The following is a 10,490-nucleotide window of genomic DNA, read 5'->3' on the forward strand; positions in this document are numbered from 1 at the left end:
CAACTTCTTTTCCCCCCCACCTCCCTTTTCCTCCCCTTCCCCTTTTCCTTTGCTGCAGATGCTCAGAAGTGTGAGTTGATCTGCCAGTCTGAGGGCACAGGAGATGTGGTGTTCATGAACCAGGTTGTTCACGACGGGACCCGCTGCAGCTACCGAGACCCCTACAGCGTCTGCGTCCGGGGCGAGTGCGTGGTGAGGAGCTCTTGTGGGGCTGTCCCTGTCCTTTCCCTGGCAAAGGGGATAATGGAGCAATGGGCTGGGCTGCAGGGCTGTTAGCCCATGTAACCCCACGTTTGTCCTCTCCTCCCCTGGGTGCCAGCACGTCGGCTGTGACAAAGAGGTTGGCTCCCTGAAGCAGGATGACAAGTGTGGGGTCTGTGGTGGGGACAATTCCCACTGCCGGACGGTGAAGGGCACGTTGGCCAAGACCCCCAAGCAGCCAGGTGAGAGGGCTGGCTGGGTTTGGAAGCAGATTTACGAGCTGGATTCGTGTGTCCAGTTGGAGGAAACCTGCTCTTTCTCTTCCCTCCATCCTACATCCCTCCCTTTCAGGTGTTTTGAAGATGTTTGAGATCCCAGCTGGAGCAAGGCACCTTCAGATAGAAGAGATGGAGCCAGCATCCCACAGCATTGGTGAGCATGCCCTAGTCTGTAACTGGGTTAACTGCACACTTAATTACTGGCTTGTCTTCATTTTCTTCTATCTTCACTCAGAGTCAGGATTAAAAACACGAAGAAGACAAATTTTCTTGTGTTTGGATAAGGTTGTTTATTAAATCTTATCTAGAGTTCTGCAACACTCCTAGCCACCAGATAAAAGCAAGCCAAATGGAGCTGAATCTAGCTAGTTACAAGGTCTTTTAAAGCTAAACAGTCCAATAAAGAGCTAGCACCTATATTATTTATACTTTTGACCCAATAACCAAACACCTGTGACTCTCAGTGCAGCATTAACTATCCAACCAAAAACTATTACCTGAAATTATGAAGAAGGAGGAAGAAGACAGAAAGAGTCAAGAACCTCCATCTTGTCCCATACCTATTGCTATATTCTGAAAATCCCAAATTCCAAATCCTTCACCATATGTAATCACACACTTCTAACTACACACCAGTCATTCTAACTCCAGCACTCAGATCTGGAAGCCTTCTCCAAGGCCTGCAGTCAAAAGCAGTGTTCTCCTGGGGAATCAGTGTCAGCACAGAAAGTTCAAAACTCTCAGGCTTCTGGGTTCCAACACTGGTCCACCTCTCCCTTTGCCCTTTCTCAACCCTTTTCTCATAACTCCCACCAAAGAGGGTCTCGTATAAGGTCATTCCCATCCTCCAAAGTGAGCGACCAGAGGGAATGATGTTGAAAATATCTCCTTTGTCCTCCAGCTGTTAAGAATCAAGCCACGGGGAACTTCATCCTGAATGCCAAGGGCAAAGAAGCCAAAAGCCAAGTGTTCATTGAGATGGGCTTGGAGTGGGAATACACTGTAGAACAAGGCAAGGAGAGCCTGAAAACCAGCGGTCCCCTGCACGAGGCCATCAGTGTTTTGGTAAGCCTGGCTGGCACGTGCTCTGGCGGGCTTGGGGACGACTGCCACGGACAGGGGAGGTGGTCTGAGGTGGGGTGTGGCAGGTGATGGAAGGATGTGGGTAGAGGAAGAGTGTGGGGCATGTAATTAAATCCAGGGAATGAGCCAGGCAAAAGCAAGAGGTGATGAGTGTGAGGGAATGGCACGAGGACGTGTTGCTCGGGCCCTTGCATTTTGCATTTTGCTCTGCAGCGATTGCTTATGACTCCAAATCCCATTTTAGTTATGCTGGTATGTGGGGAATTAGAGGTTGGGCTCCAGGTTTGTGCTCCCATCCCTGCCTGTGTTCATCCCCAGGTTTGGGCATAGGCCACCTTGCCTTTTCCAATGGCATCATGCTTCCCCCCACTCTGTGCCTGCAGGTCATCCCTCAGGAGGAGGAGGCAAGGAGCAGCCTCATGTACAGGTACATCATCCACGAAGACCTGCTGCCCATGATTGGAAATAACAATGTCCTGCTGGAGGAGATGGACTCCTACGAGTGGGCCCTCAAGAGCTGGTCCCAGTGCTCCAAGGCGTGTGGAGGAGGTAACTTCCTCCTCATGACAGCCTACAGGGCATGCTTGGGGAGGTGTTGGGATATGGCAGAGGGTGTGTGAGCCCCTTTGGGGCATCTCTGGCAAGGAGAAATTATTGCAAAGCAGTTTGAATGAGCGTTTTGGCTGGATTTCTTATGGAAACAGGGCTTGTGTGATTGTGCTTGTGTATCTTTGTCTGTCTGTCCGTGGACCTGCTATGAGTTTTGAATTCCTTGGCTGTTTTTAACTGCATTTGAGCCAAGAAACAGTGATTCTGGAGATGACCATTACTAAAGTTTGCACGGAAGTAGGTGTGAGGTTTGCTGGTGAAAGCCTTGTTTCCACTGGGATCTGAGCCTCTGATCATAGGGAACACCTTGTGCTCTGGGAGTTAGAGTGGTTTGGGTTGGAAGGAACCTTTAAGGGTCACCTGCTCCAAACCCCTGCCATAGGCTGGGACATCTTCCATGAGCCGTGTGCACTCCACAGCAGCCTGGGGGACTCTGGTACGGGGTGAGGGTCCAGCAGCCACACGAGCATCCTCAGCAAACCTTGGGTGGCATCTGAGAGTAAATATCCCAGCAGGGATGCAGGAGTGGGACCTGGGGCAAGCTGGAGGGACTCCCACACCCAGCACCTCACCGCCCACGCTCTGCCCCCTCAGGCATCCAGTACACCAAGTACGGCTGCCGTCGGAAAAGCGACAACCGGATGGTGCACAGGAACTTCTGTGACAATGGCAAGAAGCCAAAGCCGATCCGGAGGCGCTGCAACCTCCAGGAATGCTCCCAGCCCATGTAAGTCCTCTCTGTGCATCCTGAGGTGCTCCCATCCCTCTCACTTCGGGGTTTGGGGCTGCCTTGGGAGAGTTTCCAGCTGTTTCCCAGCGCAAGCATCGCCTCCAATGCCTTCTCCATGTCCATCTTCCCGCCCTGGCAGGTGGGTGGCTGAGGAGTGGGGCGCCTGCAGCCGCTCCTGCGGGAAGCTGGGGGTGCAGGCGCGGGCGGTGCAGTGCGTGCAGCGCCTGCAGGACGGCACCAACCGCACCCTGCACACCAAGTACTGCCCCGGGCAGCGCCCCGAGACGCGCCGGCCCTGCGGCCGCCTGCCCTGCCCTGCACAGTGGAGGACAGGAGCCTGGTCCGAGGTGAGGAAAGCTCCAGAAGGAGGGGTGTGGGAGAGGGTGTGAAGGTCAGGTGCTTATAGGGGTCATGGAGCAGAATCCTGGAATGGTTTGGTTAAGAGGGAGCTGTAAAAGTCATGTAGTCCAAGCCCCCTGCCATGGACTGGGACACTGTTCATTAGACAGGGTTGCTTGGAGTCCCATCCAGCCTGGCCTTAGTGGAGATAAGGGATGTTTTTGCAGAATCCTGGAATGGTTTGGGTTGGAAGGGACCTTAAAGCCTATCTCATTCCACCTCCTTGCCTTGGTCAGGTCACCTTCTGCTAGAGCAGGTTGCTCCAAGCCTGGCTTTGAATACTCCTGGGGATAAGGATACAAGAAAAAATGAGAGAGGGGAGAAAGCAATAGCCACCATATCAGAAAGCAATAGCCACCTGAGGAATAGCCATCAGCACATCCTAGGGGTGTGGGGGCTGTCCCCCCACCGTCACTGACCGTCTGTCTGTCTGCCTGGTGCAGTGCTCGGTGACCTGCGGGGAAGGCGTCCAGCAGCGGCAGGTGGTGTGCAAGGGCAGCGACAGCGGCGCGCGCTGCGAGGGTGACAAGCCAGAGGCCATCCAGGGCTGCCACATGGCCCTCTGCCCAGGTGAGAGGAGGAAGGAGGAGGTGGCACTGGGATGGGGATCAACCCCCATGAATGCCTCCAGCCTATTGTGGCTTCAGGGGCTGCCAGCAGATGAGGTTGAGTTGAATGTCCCTCATGCTGCTGGAAGTTAAAAAAAAGTTAAAAGCCAGCCAAAATGTTTCCCTTCTCTGCTCTTAGCCCTGTCTGGTTTTGGGTTTTCTGGCAGTTTGAGTGTGTGATGAGCTGATGGAGATGGGCATGATCGAGTTTATCTTGGGTGGGGTTTGAGTGACTTAAATGCTGGGTGCTTAAGGAGTTTAGTTTTTAAGGAGATCCCTTAAAACAAAACGAGGTGTTTTGAGTGCTCTCAGCCTCCCCGTGGCTGCTGGGCATCGTGGTGCTCTCTCTGCAGGGAAGCTCTCTGGCATCACAGCCAGCGCTGATGCCGGTGACCACGGCACGACCAAAGGGCAGCGGCTGCCCCAGGACGGAGCCAAAAATCCTGTGAGCAAGATCTCCTCCAGTAAGTGCCCGTTCTGGTGTAAGGGATATCCCTCCCGAGGGTCCTGCTTCCCAGGATAACCCTCCCGAGGACTTCTGCACCTCCCTGGGAGAAGTGCAGAGGTGGGAGCACATCCAGCAGTGCTCGTGGGGAATTTTACTCTCCACTGCTGCTGCAAAGCCCAGGGCTCTGTTGCCATCTTGTGGTGGATGAGGTCCTGGAGTTTCCATGTTCTCCTGCCTCCTGGTTTTTATGCCCTTCCCTTTTTACCTTGGAATTTTTTAAAGTAGGGAGATGGCTTTTAGTTTAAAGTCCTTCATAGTTGGGGCTCAGTGCATCTTGGTTTGGAGCATCCCTTACTCTCTGTTTTTTCTCCATGCACAGAATCCTTCAGTACTTTGGCTTCACTTGCCAGGTCCCTCCTGTCCTCTCCCTATGTGGATAGGCAGCACCCTGAAAGGGTCTCTTGTTCCCTCTGGAAATCCCATTGGAAATCCCATGGGAGCCTAATGCCACCTTACTTTGTGCTGCTCTGTCCCTCTGCAGGGGAGCCTTGCCTTGGGGACAAGTCCATCTTCTGCCAGATGGAGGTCCTGGCTCGCTACTGCTCCATCCCTGGATACAACAAGCTGTGCTGTGAATCCTGTGGGAAGAAAGCCTCCTCCACCACTGGCTCACCCCCTGCCACTGGCATTCCCCCAGGAACCACCACTCCCAGCCCTGCTCTGGTGCTCATCCCTTACCCCACTACCCCAGCTCAGGGGGAACCTGGTGGGGACCCCACTCCAGCACCTGGGATATCCAGCAGTGATGCTTTCCCAGGGGAGCTGCCAGCCCCAAGGGAGCCAGGAAGGGGCCAGGGGGCCAGGTAACCTCCTCGGGACCACCTCACTGTGAGGCAGGGAAAGCCTTTCTCCTTCCCTCCCTTTCTCCTCATCTTTTTCCTCTCCCCCAACTTCCAGCGATGGTTTTCATGGGTGGCACTGCCAGGTTTGAGAAGAACCCGGCTCAGCACCCAACAGTTCCTGGGAAAACCACTCATTTCTCATGATCCCACTTGCCCTCCCAGCTGCACCATGGCATTTTTGACAGTGCCATGGGAAAAAAGGTGGAAAAGAGCAAAAAAAGCTGTGGGTAGACAGGCTGCTTCCTCCCAAGGTGCTAAAAAGATGTGGGAGTGGGATGGCTTTAATGTTGCATTTTCCTTCCCCCCTGCTCCAAGCAGCAACACAGGAGGGTCCTGGCTTGGTGGTTCAGCCCTGGAGCTTGGGATAGCAATGGGAGGATCCTGAGAATCCGAGGAGGGCAGGGAAACTGGAGGGAGATGGTGAGGTGAGGAGAATGTGGGAAATCCCAAACTGCTGCTCTGGGATGCCTCTGTTGGGGCAGAGAGTTTGGGAAACATGTCTGGGGAAAGGTGGAACATGACAAGCATAGAGTTGCTTCTGTCCTGGAGGTGGGAGATGGTCCAGGAGACCCCAAAGTGAGCAATAACGACCACAGGTCAAAGACCAAAAATTGATGTCAGAAATGCCTGTCACCTGGGAGTGACGTTTTTTTAGCCAATGCTGCCCTTGGCCAGCCTTGAGCTGATACTGGATGCCCAGCCTCCCCAGGATCACCAGCCTCATCCCTGCACCCTTGGACCCAGTGCCTGTGGGGCAGCAACAGCTTCCAGGGGGGACTGGGAGTGACTGGGAAGCCAGGAGTGGGTTTTAGGGGCAGTTACAAGGAGAGGAGAGAGACAAAGATTCATCTGCATCTCTCAGTGCTTGGGAAGGGGTGGAAAGGGGGGGATTAATGCAGTTACAAATTATTGTGCCAAGTACTAAATGTTTGCACAGCACTTTAGGAGCCGTGGCTGCCCTCTCCTTGCTGGGTGTTGGGCCAGCTCGTGGCACAGGGTTTGCCTTGATGAGTTTCAGTCCTCAAAAACCTCCTGACAAAGGTGTCCCTGAGAGGGCTTCCATGGTTTTGGTACTTAGGGCACCTCTGGGTGCAGTGCCAGGTGGGCATATATGGGAGAGGAAGTTTTGGGAACAGGGAGGTGGAGGCCCAGGGAGGCAAGGCTTGGCAGATAGACCAGTTTGGCATTGCTAAGTGGGATGTCCTTGGGAGCATGTGCATGGTGTGGGTGCTCTGCTGGCCCTGAGGGTCCTGCTTCCCCAGTATCCAAGGAGTAGGATGTGGCATCCCTAGGGATTGCTTTTAAGCTCTGCAGGTATCCAGGACTTGTTGGGGTGATTTTCCCTGCCTGGCATGGATTGTGACAGGGTTGAGGTACTTGCTTTGACTGAAATGGATGGAGACCCCTCTGCATTCCTGATGTTTTAAGCATTGGACTCTGCATTGCTCCCCTGGAGCTTCCCAACACCCTCCTGCTGTTGAGTCATGGCTGGACAAGTGTTTTCCCAACTCCTCTGAAAGCACCTGAGGGTGGAGGTCCCTGGGCTCCTGGTGCTGCCCTTTGGCATTAGGTGGGAATCCCAAAACATGGAAGAAGCCCCCCCCAATCTGTCTGAGCCACACAGCTGGCAACACCTCGTGGCAGTGGGCACATGGAGGGTACCTGTGGAGTGCCCAGATCCAGGACATGCAGGTATTGCCACCCACAGGGGATCCTGTGGGGACACCAGAGTGGGATTCACTCCTTGGAATGCTGCCACCACGACCGTGCCCCCTGCCAGCCCCTCCACGGGAGTGCCAGCATTTATTTATTGTGCCAAAGAGAACGCTCTGTTTGCTCTCCAAGGAGCATAACAAAAAGACTTTCTTTCCCCTCAAAAATGGGCTGTGATGTCCTTCCCCTGAAATTCCCAGCTGTGTCCCTCCCTTCCATGCTGGCCTAGGCTTTGGTGCTTTATAGCTTAAGGAATATTTGCAGTGGCTCCTCGCTGCACCTCGGGGCAGAGCTGTGGCTCGGGGCTGCCCCAGCTCCTGGCACCCCTGGCTGGGCAGGGGGGCTGCACTGCAGGTGCTGATCCTGACCTCAAGCTGAGATCTAAAGCAGGGTGTGATAACCTCCCCCCACCCCAAACCAGCTGTGGGTGCTCTGGGGTGGTGATGCTGCAGGGCTGGCACCCGGCACCGCGTGTTTCATGGAATCCTGGAATGGTTTTGGTGGGAAGAAACTAAAGCTCGTCTGGTTCCAGCCCTCCTGCCACAGGCAGGGACACCTTCCACTAGAGCAGGTTGCTTCAAGCCCCATCCTGGCCTTGAACACTTGCAGGGATGGGGAATTTATTCCAGCTGAAGGCAGGCTGAGCTTGGCTGTCTCTGGTCCTGTCTCCAGGAGAAGAGCTGACTCTGATCCCCGGCACCCTCCCAAGCCAGGAGGATGCATGGAGTCGTTCCTGTGCTGTAACCTTGTCCAGTGTTACCATGATGTATAAAGTTTTGTACATATGAGATTCAGAGCTTTTTAACTTTTAATATTTATTAATTCTGTTGGGTTCTTTTTTTTTTTTTTGAACTCTAACATAATGTAAAAAAAAAAAAATAAATCCACCAAAAATCTCTTGCTGTTGATCTGTTTTGGGGATGTGTGTGTGGAGGGGGAAATATGAGTATGATCCATATGTGGTTGCTGAAATGGATTTGCTTTGTGTTATTTCAACCCATTCCCTCCTCTTTATCAGCCAGAATTTCACATTGCTGTTTTGAGGAGGAAGAAAATCTCTAGATATATACATATATATAGATACACACACATAAATGTTAACCCAGTGCAAAATTAAATATTGTATTATTGGTTCAGGCCAAAAAGAGCTCCTGATGCCATGGCCAGGTAAAAAATGTAAAGTGGTGACACCAGAGTAGGGATGAGGCCAGAGAAGAAGTGTCAGGGTGTGTTTTGGCAGCCTCTCTTTTCCTGCTTGATGCCAAAAACCAGTTCCTGTTGCTGGGGTTCTTAGGCAATCTCTCATACAAGAGATGCTGTAATCCCTCAAAAAAGGCTTTGTTTTCTCTGCTTCACACCCTTGCAAATGTCTCCTGCACACCTCTGCTTCTCAGGGTGATGGTGGAACCTCTCTGTCTTTTGGCTCAGTCCTTCCCCTTGTGTTTTTAATGGCCCCTCTTAAAAGGCTAAACCCAAACCCTACCAGGTCATTCCTTAAAATCCAGGCACACTGGATTCCTCTGGATTTTTGCACTGCTGCTGCTTTTTCAAATGCTTTGAAAACCCTGCTTGGATTTTACCACAGAAAAAATCTTCCACCTGTCCATTAGATTTTTCCCTTCCACACAGCATCACTGCAGCTCATCACACTTTCAGGTTTTTAGGCTGCAACAGTCACAACATTTGGGCAAGGAGGGATTTTTGGGTTCATAAGGGATAGGAGAGACTTCAAGGCTTGCAGCTGGTGTGGTTGTGGCTTTTCTTGATGGGATGGCCAGGCCAGGTTGGGACAACTTGTTCTGGTGAAGGATATCCTGCCCATGGCAGAGTGTGGAATGAAATGAGCTTTAAAGTCCCTTCCAACCCAACCCAGTCAGGGATTTTCTGGTCTGGGGGCAGAGCAGGTGCTTGTCCCGATCATCTCCATGGGAACTGGGATTATGGCTGTGTCTCCAAACACCTTCTTCACTGCTAATTTTCCTACAGCAAGTATTGCATCCCTTCAGTACTCACACTCTTGGCCAGGATGGAGTGGGTGGAACAGTTTTCTAGGAAAACTTGGGCTTTCTTTCCCATGGCTTTTGCCAAAGGATTTTATCTCAGCCCTGGAGCCTTGTTGACTCAGCCATTTCCCAGCCTGACTCACCAGCCCTGGCCCTGAGCTTTCCCCCCAGCTTTTCCTGCAGGGATCTCCTGTAGTTTGCCCAGCTGTGTCCCATTGCAGCTTCCCAGTTTTCTCCCTGCATTCCTGATTGCTGGGCAGGTTATAACAGCAACCCTGCCAGCTGCTGCTCCTTGGATGCTCCAGACCGATTCCAGGGCACTGTGGCTCTCAGATAACAGAGTGTGCATGTCCCAGGAAAGCCTTGCAGGGATCCTGGTGTGATGTGCATGTCCCAAGGCAGCTGCCAGCTCTGCAGTGGAGGTGTGGGATGCACAGCTGCAGCTTTATATGAAGTTTGCTGTTGCCACAGATCAGTGCTGGGATTTTCACCCCTGCTTTGGTGAGTTATAAACTGGGTTGCTTTTTATTTTTGGTGGTGCCTGGGGAGTCTCTGGGGCCGAGCAGTCAGGAAATACAATTCTTTATATTGCAGGCTGCCTAGGAAGGAGAGAGCAGTGGCTGAGCAGAGCTCTGTCCCAGTACTCCAGAGCTGCCTCTCCATTAAATTCCCAAGGAGAGCTGATCCTTGCCATTCTTTCAGAAGCATTCCCTCACCTTTGTGCACGCTTTCTCGTGGTAGTTTTGTCTCTGCAGGCAGCTGGAATAGACAGGCAGATAATGTTTTATTGTCCCGTTTGGTGAGTAGTGTCCATGTGCTGTCCTGAGGGATGTCCTGGCAATAGAATTACTTGCAGGGGGAAAAAAAACCATGGAAAAATGCTTGTGCTGGCAAGTCTGGAGGCCAGGAGGGGACGGCATTGCCACCCCAACCCGGGTCAGAAGAGTGAGGGGCTGCCAAGGGTCAGCCCCGGTCCATGGCAGAAATCCCTTGACCTCGTGTGCCGCCTGTGGAATATCCCTGAGAGGGATTTTATCCCGAGATCTCCGTCGGATTTGGCTGCAGCCGCTGGAGGTCACTGCTGACCGCAGCTCCTGGAGAAGCGGCAGGAGCTCCGCTCCACTTGCAGGATTCCTGGGAGATGGATAGTGGGGAATCTTCACGGAGCCACATCTGGTGTCACATTGGCCTGACTGCCCCTCTCCCTCGCTGCTGGATGAAATTACTCTTTGGGAGGGTGAGGGAGCTGGGAAAGGGGCTCAGCCTGGAGCAAAGGAGGCTCAGGGGGAACCTTGTGGCTCTGCACAACTCCCTGCCAGGAGGGGACAGCCGGGGGAGTCGGGCTGTGCTGCCAGGGAACAGGGACAGGACAAGGGGAAACGGCCTCAAGCTGTGCCAGGGGAGGTTGGAAATGGGGAAAAATCCTTCATGGAGAGGGCTGAAGTGGAACAGGCTGCTCAGGGCAGTGGTGAAGTTACCATCCTTGCAAGGATAAAATACATCCAGGTGCCAGTTG

At 53.0% G+C, this 10,490-nt stretch overlaps 1 protein-coding gene across 2 annotated transcripts in view; it reads left to right on the forward strand.

The window, feature by feature from the left end:
- Positions 1 to 7,789, forward strand: part of ADAMTS14 (ADAM metallopeptidase with thrombospondin type 1 motif 14) — a 31,196-nt gene extending 23,407 nt beyond the window's left edge. For both annotated transcript variants that reach the window (XM_033065899.1, XM_033065900.1), the window contains exons 13-22: positions 59 to 192; positions 320 to 443; positions 553 to 633; positions 1,381 to 1,544; positions 1,946 to 2,111; positions 2,766 to 2,898; positions 3,041 to 3,248; positions 3,744 to 3,870; positions 4,262 to 4,372; positions 4,898 to 7,789. In XM_033065899.1, coding sequence (XP_032921790.1) covers positions 59 to 192; positions 320 to 443; positions 553 to 633; positions 1,381 to 1,544; positions 1,946 to 2,111; positions 2,766 to 2,898; positions 3,041 to 3,248; positions 3,744 to 3,870; positions 4,262 to 4,372; positions 4,898 to 5,223 — 1,574 coding nt within the window. In that variant the 3' untranslated portion in view covers positions 5,224 to 7,789. The remainder of the gene's footprint in view (positions 1 to 58; positions 193 to 319; positions 444 to 552; positions 634 to 1,380; positions 1,545 to 1,945; positions 2,112 to 2,765; positions 2,899 to 3,040; positions 3,249 to 3,743; positions 3,871 to 4,261; positions 4,373 to 4,897) is intronic.
- Positions 7,790 to 10,490: the final 2,701 nt, after the last annotated feature.

Source organism: Catharus ustulatus, chromosome 8 (assembly GCF_009819885.2).
Source record: "Catharus ustulatus isolate bCatUst1 chromosome 8, bCatUst1.pri.v2, whole genome shotgun sequence".
Lineage (NCBI taxonomy): Eukaryota > Metazoa > Chordata > Aves > Passeriformes > Turdidae > Catharus > Catharus ustulatus.